Below are 27,965 nucleotides of genomic sequence, written 5' to 3' on the forward strand. Positions count from 1 at the left end.
CAGGCATCCTCCGCACACTGTTGTCTTGGGGCTTTCGAGGCCGGCTGCCCCTTTTTCTTCGCGAATTTATGGCAGAGCGCACATTTAGGGTGCGGGTGACACTACTCTCTCCCGTACTTTCTCCCAAGAAAACGGGGTACCCCAGGGCTCCGTGCTGAGTGTTGTACTGTTTGCCATTGCCATTAATCCAATTATGGATTGTCTCCTTCCTGATGTCTCGGGCTCCCTCTTTGTGGACGATTTTGCGATCTACTACAGCTCTCAACGGACCAGCCTGCTTGAAAGACGTCTTCAAGGATGTCTCGATCGCCTCCACTCGTGGAGCATTGAAACCGGCTTCCGTTTCTCACCCAGTAAGACCGTTTGTGTTAATTTTTGGCGACGTAAGGAGTTTCTTCCGCCCTCCTTACATCTAGGTCCTGTCAACCTTCCGTTTTCCGACGTCGCTAAATTCTTGGGTCTTATGTTTGACAGAAAACTGTGCTGGTCCTCCCACGTTTCCTATCTTTCGGCTCGCTGTCTGCGTTCCCTTAACACCCTCCGTGTCCTGAATGGTACCTCCTGGGGAGCGGACCGAGTGGTCCTTCTCCGCCTCTATCGCGCCTTAGTGCGCTCGAAATTGGATTATGGAAGCATCATCTACTCCTCTGCTCGGCCGTCTATTCTTCGGCGTCTCGACTCTATCCACCACCGTGGATTACGTTTAGTGTCTGGAGCTTTTTACACCAGCCCTGTGGAAAGCCTTCATGCTGAGACTGCTGAACCTCCGCTGTCCAATCGGCGGGCAGTCCTTCTGAGTCGTTATGCTAGCCATCTGTCTTCCATGCCTGCTAATCCAGCCCATGACCTTTTTTTCGACACCTCCTTTGATGTCGGGTATGCAGGCCGCTCCTCCTCCCTACTACCCCCGGGAGTCCGCTTCCGTCAACTGCTCCATTCTCTCTCCTTCCGCTTTCCTGAAACCTTCTTGACAACTTGGGGTACAGCACCGCCTTGGCTCCGTCCCCGGATCGACTTGCTCAGAGACCTATGTCAATTTCCCAAGGATGGTACCCCTACACTTGTCTACCGTCGGGCATTTGCTGCTCTATGTGCACAAATGACGGAAGCCACATTTATTTACACCGACGGCTCGAAAACATCGTTAGGTGTAGGGAGTGCCTATATTGTTGGCGACACCCCAAATCACTTTCGGCTTCCCAACCAGTGTTCGGTTTATACTGCGGAGCTTTACGCTGTTCTCCAGGCTGTCCACTACATCCGCCGCCATCAGCGGATACAGTACGTAATCTGCTCAGATTCTCTCAGCTCTCTCCTAAGTCTCCAAGCTCTTTACCCTGTGCACCCTCTGGTCCACCGGATTCAGGACTGTCTGCGCTTGCTCCTCCTGGGGGGCATCTCAGTGGCGTTCCTCTGGCTCCCGGGACACGCTGGTATCTGTGGGAATGAGGCGGCCGATATAGCGGCCAAGGCTGCAGTCTCTCTTCCTCGGCCAGCTATTCAGTCTCTTCCGTTTGCCGATCTACGGAGCGGTTTATGTCGCCAAGTTGCTCATTTATGGCATGCGCATTGGTCAACACTTCCCCATAATAAATTGCGGGAAGTGAAAGCCCTTCCTTGCGCTTGGACCTCTTCCTCCCGAACGCGTCGTCGGGAGGAGGTAATTTTAGCTAGACTCCGGATAGGGCACTGTCTTTTTAGCCATCGACATCTTTTAAGCGGTGATCCTCCCCCACTCTGTCCCCACTGCTCTCAGCTGTGGACGGTCAGACACCTTTTAATTGAATGCCCCTATTTTAATCCGTTACGCTCCCGTCTACAGCTATCGCCTGATCTATCGTCGATTTTAGCAGATGACACGCGCTCAGCTGACCGCGTTCTACAGTTTATTAGTGACAGTGAAATGACGTCAGTCATTTGATTTTTATTTTTGGGGGCAACCAACCCCTTTCTATAGTGGATTTTTAAGCATTCCTTCTGCCTTTAGTTTCTCAAATTTTATGACTTTGTTCCCCTTGCTGCTGATTTTAAATTTTGTTTTTTTCCTGTTTCCTACGTCACGGGCTGGGCGCTAATGACCATAGAAGTTTTGCGCCCTAAAACCACAAAAAAAAAAATTATGGTGATTTGTCGCCTAGCTGTTTTAAAGAAGTGGGATTGAAGTTCCTGCCCATTCTGATTTTTTAAAATGTGCTTTCATTAACTTACTTGAGACAAATGACATGTTGAATTGTTGAAGAAACTGAGCAATGGAGTGTAGCGATCAGCTTAGGGACTGACATTTAGAAGGGCAACGGTTCAAGCCCCTGTCTGACTATCCTGATTTACGTTTTCTCTGGTTTCCCTAGACTGCTTAAGGCAAATGCTGGAATGGTTCCTTTAAAAAGGGCATGGCTCCCCATATGCGTTGCGGGTGCTTGACCCAATCCTCCACAGCGGGATACTCCTTGCCACTGGTGCTTTCTGGACCAGCCCTGTGTACAGCATACTTGTGGAGGCAGGTGTCCCTCCACTGCGGTTAAGACACCAACAATTACTAGCTGCGTATGCTGCCCATGTTTTAGCTCGCCTGGGCATCCAAATTATCGTCTTCTGTTCCCGCAGTCAGTCGTCCATCTCCCAGAACGTCGGCCCCGGTCGGGTTGTCCAATCGCCGTCCGCATCAAAGAGCTGCTCTCCGGGCTTGGGGTTTTCCCTGTTCCACCTCCTTTCCAGGCCCCTCTACATACACCCCCGTGGTGTGTGCCTCGCCCTTGCCTTCGGCTCGAATTGGCACAGGGCCCGAAGGACTCAGTCCCTCCGGAGGCCTTCCGCCGCCGCTTTCTTTCCATCCTCGCAACGTTCAGGGCTCTGGCATCAGTTTACACTGACGGCTCGATAGTTGCTGGTCATGTCGGTTATGCGCTAACTCTAGGGGACCATTCCGAACAACGTTCATTGCCGGCTGGCTGTAGCGTTTACACTGCTGAGCTGATCGCCATCTTTCGTACCCTAGAGTATATCCGCTCCTGCTCAGGTGAGTCCTTCATGGTCTGTAGCGATTCCCTGAATGGTTTACGAGCTCTCGACCAGTGTTTCCCTCGTTCTCGTCTGGTGATGGCTATCCAGGAGTCCCTGCATACTCTTGCCCGTTGCGGCCGCTCTGTGGTCTTTGTGTGGACCCCAGGCCGTGTTGGGATTCCCGGCAATGAAAATGTTGACCGCCTGGTGAAAGAGGCCACCAGTGCACCATCTTTGGACATTCGCCTCCCGGAGACTGATTTGAGAGCGGTCTTACGCCGCAAAGTTATCTTGCTTTGGGATGCTGAATGGCGCGGTCTGACCACCCCTAACAAACTCCGTACTGTCAAGGAGACGACAACTGTGTGGCACTCCTCCTTGCGAGTCTCTCGCAAGGAGTCTGTCGTCCTCTGCCGACTGCGTATGGGCCACACACGGATGACCACGGCCACTTATTGCGCCGTGAGGACCCACCCCTATGTCGCTGTGGCTCGGCATTGACAGTGGTCCACATTTTGTTGGACTGTCCACTTTTAGCTGTGCTCAGGCAGACGTTTGCGCTGCCTGACACGCTCCCTGCCCTTTTAACAGATGACTCTGCCATGCTGGACTTAGTTTTGCGTTTTATTCGGGCAGGGTTTTTTTATCATTTAATCTGAGTGTTTGTTTTTTAGTGTTGATTCTGGCTTTTGGCCTCTGATTTTAAACTGAGTTTTTAATGTGTTCTTGGTGGTTGGCTTTTCCTTTTTTTTCTCTATGGGCGGCCAGCCAATCTCTGTCGGAGTATTTCTTGCCTGTGTCATATGCCGTCTTTCCTGTTTTTTTTTTTTAAGTGGCCGATGACCATAGCAGTCTGGTCCCTTTAATCCCACAAACCAACCAACCGACCTACCTAAAAAGGGCATGGCCGATTTCCTTGACTGTCCTTCCTTAATCAGAGTTTGTGCTCCGTCTCTAATGACCTCAAAGGCAACAAGATGTTGCACTAATCTTCCTTCACCAATGTCGTGATCAGCTGTTTCCTTCAATCTCCATCAACAACCACCTTGTTGTCCATGAAAGATTACTTCTTTTCTTTTCTTGTTGGAGGACTCCCCCTATGTGTTACACCTCTTCCTTTTCTTACTTCTCTTCATTCCTCTTCTCACAATGTGGAAGTAGCTCAGAAGCATGTAATAACTTCTTCCTTCAGGAACTACTGTCAGTTATAGTGAATAGTGTGTGTGTGTGTGTGTGTGTGTGTGTGTGTGGGGGGGGGGGGGGGGGGCACAAATAATTGTTTCATGTAGTCTTACTAGCTTCATGTAGAAATTCTGTAATGTTCTCTGCTTGTTAATTTCTGTATTGTAATGGAGGAACTGATTGATCATATCTGTTGCAATTTTTTTAATTGGCATGCTTTTACATGATTTAGATAATAATCTTTGTGTGTTTGTGGCAGTTATTAGCAAGACTCCTTTTCTTCAGCTCATAATACACACTGCAGAATACCCACACACAAAAATATGAATACAAGCATGTTTTTCTCTCCCACCTATGTTTCCATGTGTGTGAGGGGAGGGGGGGGATATTGGCAGTAGATATTTATACAAAATTGTATAATATCAAATGCAGGCATATTGGGTTTGTTCTCAAATAAACAATTATCATCAATAGTAAACAGGGAAATATTCCATTAATTAACTTGTGTGCATAAATACAAGCCTGCAACACTGCTGCAAGAAATTACAGGAGGGAGACTAATGGAAACAAAGCAACTGTGCATAGCAAGTTTGCACTTGATTGAAACATTGCAAACTTCGTTTTTTGCTGTAATAATGTTAATGCAAAAGCATTGTTGGTATAGAAGAACCTCAGAACGTTATCTTTGACATTTAAAATCTAACAGATTGTGTTGTCGAGTCATAAATTCGTGGAAAATTCAGAAACATTCATGATAATAAATCGCTTCTCAGTGAACAAAGACAGCATGTAGGGGCAGACAGCACATGGGAAAGGGTGATTAATATATGAGATTTCAGATAGACACTAAGAAATAACACCAAATTCAAAGTTAGAGGAAAAGAGGAGAGGAACAAGGGAGTAAGCTAAATTGGAGTGGAAAAGTACCAGAGGGAGTTTGAGGAAATATGAAGTTGTGAGTGATGAGTGAGGTAGCAAGAGAGCAGGCTATATGAGCCAATGGAGGACAGGCTCTGTTGAGATGGTGGTTGTGGATGGATACAGGAAAGGAACTGAGAGGACTTGTGAAAGAAAGATAATGGGGAGGATCAAAATGTCACAGATTGTGAACCAATGACTGATGTCAGCCACATTATGTTCAGCATTTAAAATAAGGAAAATACAAGCAAGTAAAGTGACCACCACAAGAAAGAATGATTCCAACATCTTTGTCATAAGATGAAAATAAATTTGAAATTTTAAATACTTTCAAAATTCCATACCAGAGTGTTTGCCCCAAGTACTCAGCAGAAACTACAGAGAATAATATTTCTTTGGTCAAATAAGACAACTTCTGTAGTTAGAATATTTCCAGAATTTCCAAATAAATGCCTTGTGCCAATCCTTGCTCCTGTATTTGAACTTTTTGCTCTGTTATGCAGATACAAAAGGGAAGTCCAGATGAAAGAGATACATTTTGTCATAGCCATGTTTGTGTAGAGAAGTGAAGTTAATATTAGGATTGAGGCAAATAGGGAAGAATGTAATGTTGCAAATGTCAAGGTCAAAAATGTAATTGTTGTGATAGGAGGGACAATAACATTTAAAGAAAGATAGAAGAAACCTACTTCTACAGAATGGAAAAGGAACAAGGGAAGCGATGGATTGAAACTCTGAAGATAAGACATAAAGAGAAGCCCCTCGGGAAGGGGACAAATGTACAAATAACAATTTAAAAAATTATAAAAAATATGGTGACTTGAAGAGGTTGATACCAAACAGTTGCAAACCAAATATTTATTTAGCCCTTGACCTAGGTCTTGATATTTATGAAAATTTCTTCTTCAGGAGGAGTGGGCCCTCAAAATGTATATAAATGGTTACAAAGTATGTTTGTGTAAGTAACAAAATATTAATAATAGAAAAATATTTGTGAGGTAAGTGTACTCACTTGTTACATCACATAGTGGTAAGTTACATTAGTTGCAGCTGAGCGGCTCTTGTCATATATAAAATTGATATAAAAACCATAAACATAACACATCATGGCTTAAGGGGAGTTAGAATGGAAAAAAAATTTGTTTTCATATTTTCGGATTTTTATCTCATTATAAAATTTGCAATTTTCTAAATAAAATGATACATGCATCACTTATAAACTCGCATGGGAAGTATTTTATTTTATTTTTTAAATATCATCTACACTGGTTGAAAATATTAAAATAATTACCTGCATTACTTCAAGATCTAATGAAATCGGTAATCTTTTTATATAGAAGGCTGTTGAGTGCTGCGTTATAAAGGTTAAATTACGTGTTTGTATTGGTCATGTCCAGAAGAGGATGGGCACCAGGTTGAGGAAGTTGAAACGACGTTTGAGGGAGAAGAAACTTTCTGATAGTAAAACCATAAGAGGTAGGCTGATAGACAAAAGATTGATGAACTACAGCAGTATTATGGGATGGCCATTAGAAATAATACTGAGGATTTGTTGAAACTGAAGCAGGCAGTATGGGCTACCTTCTTCCACAGACTGTCAACCGATGAAAAGTCAGTACACCACCTTTGCCATCCTGGACCAGATTCATGGTGCAATTACCGCAATACCCAGTTCTCAAACAGTTCATATAGCCATAAACATTCCATCCCAGCAGCAGTCATGGATATCATAAAACTTATTTACAGAAACCTGGCAAATCCTGAATTACTGAAGTGTCTGCATGGTCAGACTCAAAATCCCAATGAGTCGTTCAATTATGTTAGATGGACTCACTTACCAAAAGATGTCTTTGTGGGAATGAAGACACTAAAGTGGTGGTGGGGGGGGGGGCGGGGGCGGGGGCGGGGTCAGTGATGATGTTATTGCCTTTAAGGATGGCAACATTGGTAGGGTGAAAGTCCTACGGCATATGGGAATTGGGAATTAATCCTGGAGCAAACTGCGTCAGAAAACTTGAACGGATGGACAAGGTTCGCATTGATAAAGCAGAGCATGCAGCACAGTTGCCCACTAAGGAGTCCAGAAAGAAAAAAAGACTTGGAAAAATATCTAGAGGGTGATATATAGTATGGTGCAGGGTGCTTCTGAGTGACTAAAAATAAAAAATTAAGCATATATTAAATGAGTTACAGTCTTCTGAAAGTTTAGAAGCCGTTCTTAAAAACTTACATTTTATGTTGAATTTTTCCCTAAATCTCGGAAGCCACTTCGAGTAGAGTATTCAAATTTTCAGGGAGTAATAATATACATATCCTGAGTCTAATGTTATGTATAATTAAAATTATTTAAGATAATGAAAAGAAAGTGCACCAAATTTTAACCGTGTAATTAAAAAATGTATTTCTGAAAGCAGTGACTGAAATGCAATTATTTTAGTGTGGTAGACTTGGAACATACACTTTAATGCCCTATAAAGGTTTCATGTCAATGGCTACAATGTTTCCTGAAATACAGGGAAGCCAAGTCACTAAATTTAACATTGTCGGGATAGGGTATTAAGACTCCCCTTAAGATAGCAGTGTAATCTGGCTTCTATCTTAAGCCTTGGCACATGGTGTTTGTGGTTTTTATGTCAATTTGATTTATGACAAGAGCTGCTTGGCTTCAGCTAATGTAGTTACCACCATGTGATGCAACAAGTGAGTACACTTACCTCACAAATATTTTTCTATTATTAATATTTTTTTTATGTATGTAAAAATAATTTGTAATCAGCCAATGGCCTTGCCGTAGTGGTAACACTGGTTCCCGTCAGATCACAGAAGTTAAGTGCTGTCTGGCTGGGCTAGCACTTGGATGGGTGATCATCCGGTCTGCCGAGCACTGTTGGCAACTTGGGGGTGCACTCAGCCCTTGTCAGGCAAACTGACAAGGTCTTGGTCTTGGTCTTGGAAACTGACATATGGCCGGGAGAGCGGTGTGCTGACCACATGCCCCTCCATATCTGCATCAAGTGGTGATGCCTATGAGCTGAGGATGACACGGCGGCTGGTCAGTACCCTTGGGCCTTCAGGACTTGTTTAGGGAGGAGTTTAGTTTAGTAGTTTTTAATCATTTGTATACATTTTTAGGGCCTACTCCTTCTGAAGAAGATACTTGTTTGGATACCAAAACCTAGGTCAAAGACTAAACAAACATTTGGTTTACAACTGATTGGCTGAATATCTTTTTTTAATTTATACAGTTGCTGAATTGCAGCCTTGTTAAAGATTTCAAAATATGGTGACCCTTAGAGGTAAACATGAATTTGAATAGTGTGGTGATAGCAACAAAAGAAAATGTATGTCTTAGATACCTGGAATAAAACAAGATATACATAGAGGAATAATCATGATGTAATACCTCAGTTCTGTTGTCTTGTCGTGGACCTGTAGCAGCCCTCATTGATTTACGTATGAATAGAGAAACTACCTGCACGATAAAACTTTTGCCACAGTTTATTAAAAATCCAGTGTGTGTGTAATACTTGTTCATACTCTCCTGATTCCACCTGCACTTAATCATTCTCACTGTAATGAATGTCTCATTGCCTCTGAAGAAGAATGTAGTGTTTGTGATGCATTTTGTCGCTCTAAATGTTTTAGTTTCTGTTCTGGTAATTATTAGAATTACTATTTTGAAGATGGAATGTATTGCAGTTGTTATAATGCATGCTGCTTTCTGTGTATGTTATATGCTGCTTGTTCAATTTTTTACAGAGTCAGTGTAAGCTAGCTGTAGTAGATGGTGATGTTGCAAGATTCAGATCAAAAGTAAGTATTATCTGAGGATAGCAATATTTCCATGCCTCTCGTACTTCCTTCTGTGTGTGCGCGCGCGCGCGCGTGTGTGTGTGTGTGTGTGTGTGTGTGTGTGTGTGTGTGTGTGTGTGTGTGTGTGCGCGCGCGTCTAAATATCTATTTATTTGTTCCTTGTGTGGTTGATGCATGTAGTTATGCATACTTTTTGATGCATGAAGAAATGAACAGGTGGGAATTTGCTGTGTCTGTGATTGATTATATTTGCCTAGAGTGTTGCAAAAGAAAGGAAACTGAAACAGAGTGATACATACAATGTTCAAGATGAAGAGTCCACATTTCACTATTACTAACATCTAGTACTGCCAAAACATTGTGATACTGAGAGGATATTCCATAAACTTATTGCTCAGTACGTTGTTCATACAGACTAAAAGAACTGTGCATACACAATCTAGACCTGCACTAGTACTTCAGTGATAGGCTAGATTCCCTGTATGGCATTGAAAGGACACTTCGAGAATTTTTACCTTGCTGTTTTAATAATGTTAGACTTTTTTTTCATTTTTGCTGTAGAAGTTCTGCCTAATTTAGGTCTAACAACAGTGAAGCACCGTATTTTGGAAAAATTTAATTAAACACTCACACCATTCTTGTGTCTGTGTAGTTCAATAATTTATGCTATCAACAATTATGTAATGTAGTATAATTCATTGTATCAGAACAAAAAAAAAGTCAAAATATAAGTAATTAATGGTAAGAGAAATGGTATACATAAGTGGTCAGTGATCTTGGAGAGGTTGAACCAACTCCAGAATGAAATTTTCACTCTGCAGCAGTCTGTGTGTGTGTGTGTGTGTGTGTGTGTGTGTGTGTGTGTGTGTGTGCTGATATGAAACTTCCTGGCAAATTAAAAAGTTTGAATTAAGTACTTAATAGTTGGAACGCTTGTTGCTTCTTTCATTTTTAGGACTTATAGGTAAAAAAGAGCAGTCTGTGAGGCAAATACAGGTGGTAGGTAATTCAGAGTAAAAATCAATGGAAATGTACTGTCTGTAATAGAGAATGGAAATTAGTGTAAAGCAAAGGAGTGGAAATGTGTTAAACACAAAGATTAAAATGAAAAATAGCATGTGGCTGGCCAAGCTGAAGCATGAATAGCAGTTAAGATGATGGAGAATGCTATGGTTAGGATGGTGAGGGACAGAACAAAGTGTGAAGGAACTTAAGTAATGATACTGAAAGACTGGAAGCCATGCATTTCATCATGCTATCCTTTTCACTATATATATTCATTTCACTGCACCCCCTTCAGTCACTATGAGCACTTAATCTCAGGCCCTCTCCCCTCAAATCACATTATTATTTGATGCCTCTGATTTCTTTTGCATTGTTTTACATCAATTAATGAATTCACTTACTCATTCCTACATCTCATTGTTAGGGAGAAACATCAGGTGTTGCAATGAGTCAAAATATGTTTGACAGTAAAGGCTTAGCCAAGGTTATCTACTTCTGTAGAGTATATTGCAGGCTGGTGTTAATGACAGTTGGCTTCTGTTTTTTGTCACTACGGAACTAGCTCCAAACTAGCTTCTTGAGTAATTAGAACGGAAGTTACAAGCTGATGGTGCTTATCTAATCCAATCTGAGATCACCATTATGTACACAGCTTTTTGTAGGCACCCACGCAATTCCTTGTTGTTTCTTCCATTTCTTCTCCTTCACTCCTGCTCATATCCTCCATACTAACCCCACTGCTTTTGTTGCTCTTGAAGACATAGTTTTTGCACCAGCTAAGTTACACTTCCACACATTACTTACCAAATATCAGAGAGCCCACAGTAAAAGTGTCATCTGTGGCTGCAGCCATTTTTTAACCTCTGTTCCTGTGACTTCATGTTGGAATATAAAGTTCTCCGCTTCTAGACTAATAAGTACCCTAAAACACACATTGATCTATGAGTTGTGTATGAACTCGGACATTCAGTTGTGCTAAAGAGCAGCTTTGGCAAACCCTGCCTTGTGTGTATGCACCCCACCATGATCCTCTCTTTGCTGCAAGTACGTCTGCTTCAAAACAAACGGCCGCTGTTCACCTGTACTGGTATGTTACTGTATGGAAAGTTCTGGTTGAAAATTAAGAATTATTTAGAGATAACGGAGACAACTCACTGAAAGACAGAAGCACTGCCTTTAAGTGTACTAGTATGTCTTATCATATGAATCTGGGCCCTGCAAGCCTATCCATTACCCAGGTCTCATGTATTGCATGACTTATTCAAATGCCGCAAATGCCACAGTACTGAATGTAAAATTAAATACTCTCCAAATCTTGCTCAAGTGGCCATTTGCAAATGATGATACTTTAAATTCAAATTGCTACTGCAGCTTTGTTTGCTATGACATCATTAAAGCTGAACTTCTTGAAATTTTTATGGCCATAAATCTGTTTTGTATGGCTTTGTAAGATTGTTATTGACATTTTTTATCAGGCTCTATCTCGTTGTTTTTCAAAATATTATTGTGAAGAAACTTACTGGCAGTGTTATTTCCAAGAGAAGGCTGGTGTTATTTTCAAGAACAGGCTCTCTTGCCAAAAAGAAATTAATGACATGGCACTGAAACACTATCAGTTAGTGTTGTAACAGAAATTTATTGGCAATAAGTGATTGCTGCAGATAAAGACAGTTTAGTTTAATGTATTCATTTAACTAAACATTATACGTTTTTCTAATGTAATTGTGATTTTAGTGTGTAATGAGCTTGGGTCCTACTGAGTCAGCTACAGTACAATAAAAAAAAAAGCTATTAGGTACAAAAAATTGCATTTTAACACTAGCTACATCTGATTTTTGTTGCTTTGATAGCAATATACGTTTTTCTAATGTAATTGTGATTTTAGTGTATAATGAGCTTGGTCCATACTGAGTCAGCTACAGTAAAATAAAAAAAAAGTTATTCGGTACAAAAAATTGCATTTTAACACTTTAGCTACATCTGATTTTTGTTGCTTTGATAGCAATATTTAATTCTAGCTTGTTGAAATGGAGCAGAATGGTGTGGATAATGAGGAATTTTTGGAGCGACTCCGCCACTCCACAGCACGTCTTAGAGAGACAGACAGGAATCTCCTGGCAGCCAAAAAAGAAATTGCAAACATGCAGGAAATGCTTTCACAGTCACAGGTGAGAAAAACATGTTGTGGTTTCAGACTCAAAAGTTGAATTGGTTGAAAAAGGTACCTTTGTGAGAGTATGGCAAGTGGAATGTATCACCAAAGCACTGATAAATGCAGCTTAGTTACTGTTTTCCTGTTGAGGAAGTAAATAAGATGTATTATGCAACAGATAGAAGGATATAGCCTAAAACACGGGAGTCAGCTAGTTAATTCCCTGAGAAGTGAAACTAAAACATTGACTGACCACTCAAATTTCCTTTTGAACATGTTTACTTACCATGCACAAGAGAAATATCAAATGAAATAGTTTTGTTTTATCTAGTTGCAATTTTATTAATACGATATAGGCATTCATGGGCAGTATTTAGTTAAGTTAAAACATCTGGACTGAGAGCCTATGGTATAAAACTAAGTTGGCTGTGGACTCCCAAAACCGAAGTTTTAACTGAAGTATTAGCTTATTATTATGAAAGTAATAGAGTAAATATTTATACAATTTAAATTTTGAGGGTATTTCTTCATTTTTTCATCTCTTATTTTCTCACAAATATTCTTATGGGGCAGTAAAAATTATTATTTTTTAAAAAATTATTTCAGGCTCAGTATGCAGCTTTAGAGAAAAAGTATGCAAAGGCTAAGAGACTTTTGAGGGAATTCACCCAGCGTGAAGCAGACATGATCCATCGAGAAGAGTTCTACCTTCAGCTTCTGCAAGAGAAGGACACAGAGTACAATGCTCTCGTCAAGAGCCTGAAAGATCGGGTATGTACCACGCACAGTGTTGTGGACAGGAACAGTTTAAAGAAACTCCTGCATTGCATGTTTGTAGAATCCTTGAATCAACTAAATACTGAGCTGTTCTTGTACTATTAGTCATCTTTGTCTGCCACCCAACTGCCCCCAAAGGCAGAAATGGCTAGAGCAGGAATCCACAAGACTGCGTGCTTCAGTAATCCTCCTCCATATACCATGTATTTCATAATATGCCTCGCGCTGTAGTCTTGTGCTGAATTTTTTGTTTTCTTCCGTGCTTTCTCAGTCTTTTTGCTACCTCTTCTATCATAGACTATTGTTATATCTAATCTATCTTGGCCACATTCTTCCTTTTTCATATTTAATTTCCCGTATCACTGACATTCATGTACTAGTATTGTGTGCGTATTCTATTTTTATTTTTTTAACTTGAAGAAAAGTAAGAAGTAGGAAATGCTGTGCTGAGAACCAGGGGGATTGGATAATACTCACAATGAAGGGAAAGAGATTTAAATAAAGTCTGTATGAGAGTAGAAATATAAAAAAAGTAAAAGTGTTGAGAGTTACTGCCGGTGGTGGTGGTGGTGGTGGTGGTGGTGGTGGTGGTTATATATGGAAAACCATTGACTCTAATAATGAATTACTTAACAGTAACATTTCTCAAGGTAGGCACTGAATGGTTTGTCTTTGGTTACCATGTGTACCAAGGGAGACAGAATGTTTCGCCAGTATTTACACTGATGATGAAATCCGAAGTATTGCTGCCAGAAATACCTCAAAGTAGAAAAAACTATTCCTAGAGTTTGTAACTTTTATATTCCTTTCTTGCGGAAGAAGTAGTGATAGTTTTGAAAGTAGAGGCTCAGATGCTTGGCACTCAGATGCCAGGATGTGAAAGCAGCTTCTGTTCTGAGGACTTTAGAAGACAACGATGAAAGAAAAGATTCATTTGTTTCCGGGCAATTGGTTGTGCACCCGTATTTCTGTGTACTGTGGAATTTGCATTATCTTAATGTTCATAAGATCTGCAGTAATGAAGTGTATCTTTTGTAGGTTATTCAATTAGAACAAGAATTATTGGAGACACAGCGAAAAGCAGGATTACCAGCAGTCTTACCATATGACAGCACAAGTTTGCGGCCTCTAACACCTCAGCTGACACGCAGACAACAGGTAGATTGAAAAAACAAGTTTTCATAAGCTATCAGGAATATAAATGTAAAACTGTATTTCTGTTCTATTGCATTAAAGTATTTTATATATAAAATAACCGTACATTATTTATCTATCCTTAGTAGAGGTGTGTGTGTGTGTGTGTGTGTGTGTGTGTGTGTGTGTGTGTGTGTGTGTTGGTTATGAGAGTGTGACTCATGGCTGGACCCAAACTTGCGTATGTCTTCAACCATGTGTCTACAACCTATATCTGTAAATCCATTATGTATATTCCTGTTCGGGGGAGACATTTTACTTGAAAGTCAACTGCCCAGTGTTGGCAAATAAATACAGTATTGCAGTACCTGTGTTGCCCTGAATTACGATGCAGTGTTCCTTTGTCTTTACTCTCATCACGGGGTCATACATTTGTTTCACTGATTGTAACGGTCTGATGTATAAAGAGCGTCACATGAGGAATGGTCAGTATTCAGGTATATGACAGGAACTGACATTCTAAGCAAAAAAAGTCGTGTAAAGTTCAGTACAACTAGTGCTCATAGCTCTCAAGTTATGCATTTTAGAGACCATGTTTACTTGACAATTTTGCTTTGAATGATTGTTCCTGTTGTATCTCTGAATGCTGGCCGTTCCTCTTAAGACACCCTGTATGTACACAGGTGTGAGGTGTATGGTATGTTGTGCATAGGAACTTGAAAATTTTACATTTTGCAGTAAATGCAAATATAGATGTAAATTCTGCCTCAAAATGTAAAATTATCTAATAGATGGTGTTTCATAGTGAATTGTATGTATACGGATGAACTATTTTATCAGAGATAGTTTGAAATAATTTTATCTTCTGCCCATATATATGGGAAATGTAACGAATTTTTGGTTACTGGTATTGCGCGTCATCTGATGAAGCTGAGTTTGCTAAGATAATGTGCATAAGACTGTGTTTACAAAATAAAAAGTGCACAAAGACAACATATCAGTATGGCCAATGCTGTGATGCCACACTAATTGTGGACAGTTGAATGGTCTGTAGACAGTACATACTAATAATGCTACTTTGTACTTGTCCATGGGCCGTTGCATCTAAAAACAAAGAAATGAGTACATTTGTCTGTCCGATACAGTTTAGAAATTGGTATAGTGGGGACACATTTAATGTGGCAGTTCTGGGAGTGGGTGTTCGGAGAAGAGAATAATCCTGGTCCAACACAGAGTATGGTTACCACCCTCACAACACAAGAAGGGATTGGCGAAATGCAGGACACGGGGGTAGGCTGTTGCCCTTGGAGAACGAGGTGGGACTCGTTTCCCTGCACTGCTTGTCACCCCCTCTGGCCGTCATAATTCTAGTTTGTTTGTGCCTAATGCCAACTGCCATTCTATAGGGTCACCACTCTGCACTATAGCAACCAGTAAACAAAATTTGTCAGCATATTTTGACTCTGCTGAAAGTCATCCCCTAATGTGCAGAGTTACTTTATATGCTATGTGCCTTCTCAGTTTTACCTGTAGTACTGTCAACTGTTGGTTGGATGACTATGAATGCCCATGAAAGATCATAATTAATATCCTGCAGATTTTTTAATTATAGAATTGGGCCAAAAAGCAGATTTCATGAAACACCTTAACTCTGTGATGCACTTAGTTCACCAGTGGGAAAATGCTACTCCTTCTGAGCTGAAACAGTTATTTGTTAAAAACTTGAATAGAGCCAAAAGAAGCCCTTTTCAGAACACTCTTCCTGTTTTTACAAAAGCAAACATTCCAGACAGAAAGCACCCTATCACCAGAAAATTATTTCAAAGCACTAAGGTTTTGTCTTCAGATACATAGTACGACAACCTTTTAAATCTGTGTGTCTAATCATTTACAGACAATAAAACAGTTGCAACTTTTGCCAAAGTTAGGTGTGAATTTTGCTAAAAATAGATGCTACATTTTCATGTCCCTAGTTAAATACCTCAGTGATTTTCCCTTCAGAGTTCGAGGAGTATATGAAAAGAACTGTTGTTAGTAAGATGATCCATAAGCTTAAAGTACTCTGATTATATTATAATTATCCTTTCATATGACGTGCAGAACAACACATGTTACACAGCTCTTCTTCGATTGTGGAACCTTGTAATTTTAATGATAAGCCTGTGTACGATGAACAGTACTTAAAGGTGTCTATTATTTCTGTTGAATATTTACACAACAGATAACTTGTTCCTTAATTAATTTTGTGCTGTATATGCACTTTTTACTGATATAAATTAATGTTCAGTAACCAAATACCAGAAAGTTTTGGTTGGTATGAAAGTAAGAATTAGTGTGCATGCATGTGTGTTTGTTTCATTGTTCAACTACTACCGGTTTTGTATGGTCTTGAAAATATGCACAATATTTTACAGAGGCTGTGATTTACATTATTTAAATACTTTTGAAAAAAGTTTGACACTTTATTGAAATTATAAGTTTTGGTCAGACAATGTCATTCTTAATGTGCAACTGGGGTGGGGGTGGTGGGAATGGTGATCAGATAGAATGACAACACATACATCCATAAAACATCCGTCACATAACCTGCAATCAAGTAAAAAGGAAATAAAAAATGTTGCTTTGTATGTGTTAATAAAGTGACAAACAGCTATTTTGCTTAATAATGATTTTTCAGAATTATGTAAGGTGCTTATTTAATAACTGATAGATGACTGGGAAACTTCAAGATGCACGTTGGAGTAGGAAAAGAATCCCATGGAAGGTTGGGTCCACAATCTTCCATCATTTTTTAATAATAATAATAATAATAATAATAATAATAATAATCAGACATCTGCTATACATGGATGATCTAAAACTACTGGCAGCAACAAATCAACAACTCAACCAATTACTAAAGATAACAGAAGTATTCAGCAATGATATAAATATGGCTTTTGGAACAGACAAACGTAAGAAAAATAGCGTAGTCAAAAGAAAACACACCTAAAATGAAGATTACATATTGGATAACCACAGCGACTGCATACAAGCGATGGAAAAAACAGATGCCTATAAATATCTAGGATACAGACAAAAAATAGGAATTGATAATACAAATATTAAAGAAGAACTAAAAGAAAATTATAGACAAAGACTAACAAAAATACTGAAAACAGAATTGACAGCAAGAAACAAGACAAAAGCTATAAATACTTACGCTATACCAATATTGACCTACTCATTTGGAGTAGTGAAATGGAGTAGTGAAATGGAGTAACACAGACCTAGAAGCACTCGATACACTTACACGATCACAATGCCACAAATATAAATACATCACATACATTCAGCAACAGAAAGATTCACATTAAGCAGAAAGGAAGGAGGAAGGGGATTTATCGACATAAAAAACCTACATTATGGACAGGTAGACAATTTAAGAAAATTCTTTATAGAACGAGAAGAAACTAGCAAAATACACAACGCAATCACTCATATAAATACATCGGCTACACCACTGCAATTTCATAACCACTTCTACAACCCTTTAGATCACATAACGTCAACAGATACGAAGAAAGTAAATTGGAAAAGAAAACACTACATGGCAAGCACCCGTATCATCTAACACAGCCACACATCGATCAAGACGCATCCAACACATAGCTAAGAAAAGGCAATATATACAGTGAGACGGAAGGATTCATGATTGCAATACAGGATCAAACAATAAACACCAGATATTACAGCAAGCATATTATTAAAGATCCCAATACCACAACAGATAAATGCAGACTTTGCAAACAACAAATAGAAACAGTAGATCACATCACAAGCGGATGTACAATACTAGCAAACACAGAATACCCCAGAAGACATGACAATGTAGCAAAAATAATACATCAACAGCTTGCCTTACAACATAAACTTATAAAACAACATGTTCCCACATACAATATGCACCACAAAATGTACTGGAGAATGATGAATACAAATTATACTGGAACAGAACCATTATAACAGATAAAACAATACCACATAACAAACCTGACATCATACTCACCAATAAAAAGAAGAAATTAACACAACTAATCGAAATATCCATACCCAATACAACAAATATACAGAAGAAAACAGGAGAAAAAATTGAAAATACATCCAACTGGCTGAGGAAGTCAAGGACGTGTGGCATCAGGATAAAGTTGACATTATACCAATTATACTATCAACTACAGGAGTCATACCACACAATATCCACCAGTACATCAATGCAATACAACTACATCCAAACTTATATATACAACTACAGAAATCTGTAATTATTGACACTTGTTCAATTACCCGAAAGTTCCTAAATGCAATGTAACATACACCGTACAGTTAAAAGGAAGTCACGCTTGATCAAGGTCCGCGTAACTTTCCATTTTTAACCAGACATAACGTCTGAGACAAGAAAGAAGTAATAGTAGTAACAATAAATGGTTTATTTGTCCATAATAACTTTGTCATGGATGTAGTCTGTTTATAAACATATGAACATTAACAAGAGTTTAGAAATAAAGATAAATTATGCACAACAACATTAAAAATTCTTGATGGAGTACAAACATTTCGGTTAACAGTTGCTTTAATTTTGTCTTAAATCTGTTTCCATTCAACAGTTTTATGTTATTTGACTGTCGGTTATAAAAATGTCTTCCAGCAGAAAATGAACTATGATCTGTTGCTCTTTTGTTATTAAATTTTATATGGTAATCTGTTCTTCTTGTATTGTAATTATGGATTTGGTTATACTATGCTCCATATTTTCTTTTACAGAGTGTGTAGTTCTCAGAACATACAACGAATACATTGTCAGTATGTTATGCTTAATGATTTATTCTCCGCAGGATTGACGTTCACTAATATTAGGTATTATCCTAATTGCTCTTTCCTGGGCTCCAAAATCCCTATCCATGTATAGTGTTGGTGCCCCACCCCAAATCTCGATACCATATTGTAAAATAGATTTGTCTCAAGACAGGTGGTACTGTTATGCTAGAAAGGTGTTTTAGCAGGGAGGTGTTATAGGAGATATTTTTTTTATTTTTTATTTATTTATTTTTTTTTATTTTACACATGTAGCTGATGTGCTCCTTCCACGTAAGATATTCATCTACTATAATATCCAGAAATTTATGTTTACCAGTTGTTTCAACTGATAACTCTGGCTCATTATCCACTTGTCTTGATTTATAATTTACCAGAAACTCAATCAGTATTGTCTTGTTCTTATTTAGTGCCAATTTGTTTTCGGAGAGAGATTCTGTGAAATGATCTGTATTATTTTGGACTGCTGTTTTGTAGAGCCCCAGTTTATGAAGGAGATATCGTCAGCTCAATTTACTAGATTTGAATGTCATGAAATTATTATATAATTGATGTACACAATAAACAAAAAAGGCCCGATAACACTTCCTTGAGGGGCTCTCAGTTAAGAATTTCGTAAGGCGATTTTACTGTTTGTACATGTCCCCCACTTGCATGATACAGCTTAACATATTGTCTATCAGCAAGGTAGGATCATAACATATCCAATGTCACTCCTCTGACTCCATAAGGTTCTAATTTATATAGAAGAGTAGAATGATTTACAGATTCAGAAGCCTTGGATAGGTCTAAAAAAGTACCAGTAATTTTGTTTCCATCATCAATTTTATTCAGTACCACTTGAAAAAATGTAGCTATAGCTGTTATTGTAGGCCTACTCTTCCTGAAACCATGCTGAGAGCTCTTTTATGCACTTTCAGAAACTTGATTAAAGTTGATCAAGAAGTAGCGCTTCAAACGAGTATTGATGTGAATGAATTAGGCCTATAATTTCATATATTGTTAGTTATTCCTTTGTTATGCACTGGTTCTATGTCAGTGACTTTAACAAGTCAGGAGTTGACTCCTGACAGGAAGAACTGTTTATTAAGTGTTGTAGTGGCTTTATTAATCCATTACCAGATTCTTTCAGAAATTTGGCTGAGGTTTCATACCAGCCATTGCATGCATTTGTGATGAAGTTGGAAATGGTTTTCAGTATTTCAAATTCTGTAAAACACCTCAGGAAGAATGAATTACAGACATTACTGGGATTTAACACCTGTGGTGTGTCAGTTGCATCATCCCTGCTCTATGAATCTCTCACATACTTCCTTTGAGTCGCTCATCTGTTTTGCTTACATTTGTGCTTTTAATTGCTTCCCTGTAGTTTTTTCTACAGCCTTTGTATTTAGATTGGAAGTACTGCAGTTTGGTGTCTCTAAAAAGAATAAATCCTTCCTATCTTCCTTTAATTTTGTCACGTTAGGGGGAAGTTTAAGATTCTAGGAACTGTCGGTTTTCCATAGCATTTTGACTACTGGACACACTTGATAGAGACAATGGGTTAACATTGCTTAAAACTTTTCCCACTTTTCATCAATATCTTCTGTTTCATATAGGCCTACTTGATGCCAGTTTGTGTGTACCAGGGTTTCCTTTAATGTTTGATACTCTACCTTTGTTTTTATAGGTAAATAGGTCCCTATGAGATACTATTTCTTTGTCTGTATGACTCTCTGGGACAAATGCACAATGTGGTTCTCAACAGTTCTAACTAAAAGGTCTTCTTTGCTTAAGTTTGTAATAACGTGGTCACTACATGTCTGAGTGTCGCATGTCATTCTTGTTGGTGTTGAACTCACATGGGTGTAATTATAGGACTGTAACATATCAACATATCTAAGGTAATTTACACTATTATTTAAGGAGTCAGTGTTCACATCCCCTACTATTATAGTCTGTTTTTTATGGAGTGACAGTTATTCCATGTTACTGTTAGGTGGTCCGTACAGGATAACTGTTATTAAATTGCTATTTCTGAACTTTATTGTTATTTTAGCTATTTCAAAAACCATCCTTCGAATGATCCCATTTATGTAAGTGCACATGATAGCACAAAATAAAATGCAATAATCACCAAATACGTTTGAACATGAGAGGTTGTTAAATGGAAATAAGCCTTTTTAAATTTTAACCAAAGGTTGACGTGACAAACTTTCAATTCTTGCTACTCTAAGGAATCGATACCAGCAACAAATAAAATAAAACATAATAAACCTCTCTTAAACAATAAATAAGTAAAAAGATAACTCTTGCACAATCTTCTTTAACAGTCACAGATATTAGATTAACAACTGGTAGTTTAGAATAAACAGCCAAGTATGGCAGATCTCACAAATTTTCTTACATCCATAGAATGGTACAATCACAAATTAAACTCAAGCAAAGAATAGTGAGTTCTGATTAAAAGTAGAAGTCTAAGGAGATGGCAGTTAGAATGGAAATTATGTTAAAAATTTCCTCAGCATACCAAGTATGTATGCAAATATTTGTATGGGCAAAGGAACTACCTCAAAATCTAATTAAAACATTGCGCACATATAGGCCTGTAGGCAGAATATTTAGAAGTTAAAGCAAGTACATTAGAGCCTTAAGAAGGAAAAGGTGAAACTTCACTTAAAGAAGACAACCTGCCAAGGTGAACAGTTCCGCCTTCTATAGTAATAGCGGCCACGCCTCAAACACAGCCGGAAGGCTTGCGCAGTGGCACAACAGGCCTTTGCTTCCTGCAGCCACCGAAATGTCGGGCTCGTGCTTCACAAGGCTAAAAGGTGCTGCTAACAAACACCACATAGGTGAGAGATAGGCTACAGCCATACAAATTACATGAATAATTATTGCCACGTTCATAAGACCTCAGCTATGAGCACAAAAAATCCACCGTAAAATAAGGTAGCAAATATTATCCCTGTGACTGCTCTGCCTGTATTAACGTGTGCTGTTACTACTGTCTCTAGGTGCTCAATGCACGGTTATGCATGCCTTTGTTTGTTATGTCAGGTGCTCTAGATGTGTATAGATGCACCCTCTTGCCGATGCCTTTGTGCTCATGATGTGTTAGGGTGGGCTGCTGCTTGGGTTTCTGTATGTTCCATATATGTTGATGTGTGAGCCACATAGCGGCCAGGTAGAGCAACCAAGTAGGTGCAACTCTGCCCCGAGCTCTTAAGCGGCTCTCCATTGCCTTGTGACGAATTGAGCCGGGATATTTTTACTTTGTCTTGTTTTGACATCTGCCTCCTCAAATTCGTTTTTTTCAATTTTAACTGATTACCATTACAATTTTAACTAATTACCATTAATATACGTGAATATAACCTCCATTTTCAGAAAAGAGAGAGGTTGGCCCTCAGTTTTAAAGAATATAACACCAGATCTAATTTTGTGCTTAGTTTTATGTACGTAATTGATTTTCTAATTTATTTTAACTATTCCTAGTTAGTATCTTTTGTTATAGGGTGAAATCTGTAATTGTTTCGTAACATAAATTCTATTGCTGACATATAAACAAATATATAGTCTGTAATAATTGTAAACATTTGGAAGGCGAAATACTAGTAATCTTAAAGTATCTATTTGGCTCCCTTCGAAAACATGTTATCAAAGCCAGCCCTTAATTCCCAGGTAATTAAAAGTTTTGTCAAAAGTATTGTTTGCATAACTATATTTGTTAATTTCATGATTTAAACAAATAATTCTGCCTAAACTTTGTGCTAGAAGAAACTGTTAAAAGGAATGAATTTTTTTATGTATGCAGATAATTTAATGAGTTAAGTTTTAATTGTAATTTCTGTAAATTTAATTTGAAACAATGTGTAGTTTCAGCCCCTATTATTGTGAGGATATATAAGGGCCCGGTTTTTGGTCACGACACAGTCAGTCCACGGCAGAGTTTCAGACGAGAAACCAGTGTTGGTTGGAACGACAACAGTGCATCAATTTAACAGTGTAATAAGTGTTACACAATTTGGTCATGTGTTAAAACAGTGATACTTTCTGCTGCATACGTACCTTTCTATTCTTCAGGAACTGTGAACTTTGTGGTGAAGCTTTTACTGCTCATAGATGTTTAACAGTAAACTATTGTAGCAGTATGTGTATGGTTTGCCAGCTAACTATTAATGAGGCTTATAGGAAGTTAGAACAATAGTGCACTGGCCATATATAACCGTGTATTATTGGTGGGAGGGGGGGGGGGGGGGGAGGGGGGTTGTGAAAAGTGAAAGTAAGACTGAAATGCAACTGTGCATCTGTCAGCTACATCATTTACAGAAGACAGTACTGCACGTCCACCCCCTATTTTTTCAGCCACTACATCGACACCGAGGACAACAAATGATCAACGAATAAATAAAGCATGCGGAACCACGACAGCCTGTGGGTGTTTGCGGCTGCAATCTTATTTGCGTTGCTGTTATCATCATCATTTTTGACTGAGAAAATAAGACATTGTTGTGATAGTACAGAGGAAGAAATCGTGAAGATGGTGACAGGCAGTTATACCTAGTACTTGGCTCCACAGAATAAAAGAAACTGAAATACAGTATCAAACACATCCGTATAAAGACCACTGCAGTAGTGTTGCTGGAGAAACTAGTTGTCAAGCTGATGTCATTACATGTAGGTATAATATATTTTACAGTGTCTAAATTAACAAAACTGGAATAATTAAAACATTAAGTTATGTAGTGATTACATGTTTTGACATAAGAACAAGCAGGTTTCGATTAAAACTGAGTATCCAACATAGAATATCATGAATATTAATATGTGCAGTGCTATAGTATTCATTTTTGATGAGATATTAAACTCTGTTAAAAGAAATTCATCACTCCGTTGAAAAATTTCTAGTTACTTCTGTATCTTTACAGATAAAGCTTTGAGTATTACTCATGCATCAGTGTATGCACCTCTCTACACGCTATCATTTGCAGAAAACCGTATTTTGATATCTTGAGCTATTTGTCAAATCTGATTGGTAATGAAACCACACAATTCACGTTGTGCATGGAGAGTACATGGGGCACAATGCGCGCAACCCTCTCATAGATATAAAATCAGTATCTTGAGAATGGTGATATATATCGCCCTGTTCTCAGATTCAGATACAATTTGATGTATGAGGTACATGTCATACACAGCAGTGAGTGACCTAAAATAATCCATATGGAAATTTTACACAATGTACAATTTTAAAATTTCATGCAATGCTTTACTTCGTTGGGTACTGCATGGTAACTAGGATAAGTAGCAAAAATAAATTCAGTCCTCTATCGAACAAAGATATTGTGCTGTTAGACGTGAAAGAACCAGACTTTTTCACCAGACAGTTATCTTAAAATTGGATGGAAGTATTTCATTCGCAGCCCACGTGTCTGCTCAACTGCATCACTCACAATTTGTGATTGGAATCAGCAGACATGGAATGAAAAAGTTAATAATGTGGTTCCCAATGATTGCCAATATAATATTGTTATCACTGATGGCTTCATCCTTTCCTTGTGTTATTACAGCTATGCCTATTATTTCCTAAGCAAAAATCCGAGAATTTCATTTAAAAACCAGAAAATTATGCTTATGTCCTAGTGTCCTCTGTCACCTCCCAAGTAGTCATCTTGCACAATTATGCAATGATCCCAGTGTTGTTCCCATTTTTGGAAGCACTCCTGGAAACCTGCAGGGTGAAGGGTGTTCAGAACCCATTGATATTCCACTTGTATGTCTTCAGTCAAGTCAAATTGTTGCCCTTTGAATGCAGTTATCATCTTTGGAAACAGGTAGAAGACACGCAGCACTAGGTGTGGTGAGTAGAGAGGGTGGGTGAATGTTGCCGTGTTATTTTCAGCCAGGAATTCCTTCACAACAATTGAGATGCGTGTGAGTGTGTTGTCATGGTGCACCAACCAGTCTTTCTTTTTCTACAACTCTACCCATATACACCGAAAATTTTCCATCAGTCACCTCAAAACTTCACAGTAATCCTGCCCATTCACAATGTGACCAGGTGGAAGAAACTTATTGTACACTATTCCTCGAATGTTTGGGGGGGGGGGGAGGAGGAGGAGGAGGAGGAGGAGGAGGAGGAGGAGGAGGAGGAGGAGGAGGAGGAGGAAAGATCAGTATTAACTTCAAGTTGCTGCAAACTCGTCTAGCTATTTTCAGTCTTGGAGAAGATGGCGTTTTCCATTGCGATGATTGCCGCTTCATTTTTAGGTCACAACCATAGACCCAAGACACTCTTGAACTCACCGTTGCAGCTCAGTGCAGGTCTGTATGTTAAGGTTTTGTTGGTCAGTGCTGAGAAGGCTAATCTAATCTCTAATCTGAGGGGCAGTTCATCTCGTGTTGAATTCATCAGCGAGAATTTATTGACATGTACTGTATGAGGGGCAGTTCATCTCGTGTTGAATTCATCAGCGAGAATTTATTGACATGTACTGTATGACATCCCAAGCCTGTTACAAACATCATGAATTGTCTGCCTTCAGTCTTTGTGAGTCATGTTCTGTACTTTCAGGATCATTTCTGGTATTGTGCTTGTTGACTGTTGACCAGAGTTTTTGTGACCTTGATCAGATTCATGATCTTCCTTGAAGTGCCTGAACCACTCAAATGTTCTTGCTTGACTCAGTTCACTCTCACCAGATGCCTCTGTCACCATGTGGTGGGTTTCGGCTGTAGTTTTCTTCAACTTGAAACAGAATTTGATGCAAGTCTGTTGCTTCTTCACATTATCCATTTCACAATTTTCAGAAACACTGAAACAAATTTCTGGTACGGGCCACTACAACTCACTACAGGATGCGCCAAAGTTGATGCAGTTTTGTGCTGTAGTAGCTAAGATGTGTGCATAGTCGTCTAACAGCGGAGCGTCATTCTGCTACAGGGTTGACTAGTACAATGAATTCTCGGATATTTGAATATATGTAGGACAGCAGGTTTATGGAAGAGTAAATATGAGAGAATACTATGGTACAGTGATGTATCGAAAATGACATGTCACTTTCATCACAGACTTCCAACATCCTACTAAAAATACCAGGGAAGATGGATCCTTATGTGCGAAACAATATTGATAAACATATGTGCTTGCATATGCAGTGATTTATTTCTAGAGATGTTTTAAACAGAAAAAAAATTTAAGTTGTTAGAGTAACTGTATTTATTTTGTATTGGGGTTTGGTGAAATGCGGACGGGCAGATGAAATTGTCACACCTAGTGCACGAGGAATATTCAGCACAGGTGAGCCAGACCATGCAGCAAGCCAGTATGCAGGTAGTGTCTGGAGCATGGTCTCTCACACAGGTACTAGGTGACAACAAAGTCGCACTCAGCATTGAATGGTGAGCATGTCTATAGCAGTCAAATGGTTAAAACTATACAGAAAATTGATAAAAATATTAATGAAAAGTAGTGTTTCTGTGTTTCATTATAGCTAAACTGTTGGAGAACTTTCTGCAGATTTCATGTAGTGTTTTGCATGAGAATGTGACTAAACAGTTAGGGTACCACATGTTCTTTGCTTACTGGGTTCCAAAACTCCTTTCTGAGAATCTTTTTTTATTACAGTACGGCAGGAGAAGACAGAATTGTGATTGGTAATGAGACACATTTCCTATACTAACCGAGAGGCGAAACAGAAGTCAGTGGTATGGGTTTATACCACCTCAACAAGCCAAAAGAAACCAAATAATATGTGGAAGCTGGAGAAGTTAGGACTGCCATTTTTTTGGACTGTCGAAATAATCTTGTTTGAAGATTACATGGAATGTGGAAGGACAACACATTTTGAAGCATGCTATGACTATTAACAGAACTAAGAAGAGCCATTCAAAACGAGTTTCTTAACCACTGCTGCTGTTCTTTTTGTACAGGAGTGCAGGGCTACACACTGCCCAGCAAACACAAAAATTGTTACATCAGTTCAGATGGGACATTTTTAACATCCTTTATACAGCCCAGACTTGGTTGCAACTGATTTCTACCTCTTCAAACATATGTAAAAAGTGACTTGACTGAAGAATTTTAATTTGCTATCACATGCTGGCTGCAATCTCAGGTTGCAGAATTTCATGCAATTTGACATCTCATCAAAATATGTGATAGTTAAATGTGGATGATGGTTATGTACAGAAGTAAAATGGTGTAATTCTGAGGTTTTTCTAATTTGCTTTAACTATTCCAGTACCTTATTTACAGTCTAAAATAGGTTATTTTCTGATGGGTTGAATTATGACAGTCAGACCTTCGTTCAAGGATCGGGGAAAGACAGCAAACTCTTGCCCTATTTCTATTTGTCCTGTCCTGTCCTTTCCTGCGAAAGGTGTGAGAGAAAGTAGCAGCAAACAAGATCAAAACTTTATAGTAAGAAATGATATCATTATAAGTAGCCATTTTGGATTTCAACCACGGAAAAAACCCTGGATGCAGTGAATAACCTTGTTGAAAAAATATGCAAGTTATTGGGTCAGAGGATTAAAGTTGCAGGTATCCTCTGTGATCTTACAAAAGCATTTGACTCTGTGAACCATATCTTACTTACCTAGAAATTAGGCAAATAGGGTATTAAGTGCAATGCCCTAAATTTGCTCATATCATACTTACACACTTCAAATGCCGTGAATTATTATTCTAAATGGAGTACAGTATCAAAAGATATGCCTCAAGGCTCCATTTTGGGGGGCAATCATGTTCCTATTCTACATAAATGACTTAACCATATATATAAATTCTCCATCAGTTCTGTTTGCAGATGATGCTTCTGCTTTAATGGAAGATGATGACACAGAAAAACTTCCAAGCTCCATCATAAGCACACTGGATACCCTAGAAAACTGGTTGCAGTTAAAATGGGTTGAAACTGACCACTGCAAAAACCCAAAACCAAACATTCAAAATGTGTGGAACTTGCAATGCAATATAGCAATAGACTTCTGGAATAAGTTGACATGATTAAATTTCTAAGACTGAAATAGGACAAAAACTTAATCTGGAATACACATATTGACTTCCTATCAAATAAAATAAGCAGCTTTGCATTTCATAGTTATTTTGAATCTTTTGTTATATATGGTACAATTTTCTGGG

General features: G+C 38.8%; 1 protein-coding gene across 1 annotated transcript in view; it reads left to right on the top strand.

The window, feature by feature from the left end:
- The window catches only part of LOC124789117, a 209,455-nt gene that overhangs the window by 109,894 nt on the left and 71,596 nt on the right, over positions 1 to 27,965 (top strand). The window contains exons 16-19 of the mRNA XM_047256405.1: positions 8,860 to 8,913; positions 11,937 to 12,086; positions 12,677 to 12,841; positions 13,886 to 14,005. Coding sequence (XP_047112361.1) covers positions 8,860 to 8,913; positions 11,937 to 12,086; positions 12,677 to 12,841; positions 13,886 to 14,005 — 489 coding nt within the window. The remainder of the gene's footprint in view (positions 1 to 8,859; positions 8,914 to 11,936; positions 12,087 to 12,676; positions 12,842 to 13,885; positions 14,006 to 27,965) is intronic.

This window comes from Schistocerca piceifrons, chromosome 3, assembly GCF_021461385.2.
Source record: "Schistocerca piceifrons isolate TAMUIC-IGC-003096 chromosome 3, iqSchPice1.1, whole genome shotgun sequence".
Lineage (NCBI taxonomy): Eukaryota > Metazoa > Arthropoda > Insecta > Orthoptera > Acrididae > Schistocerca > Schistocerca piceifrons.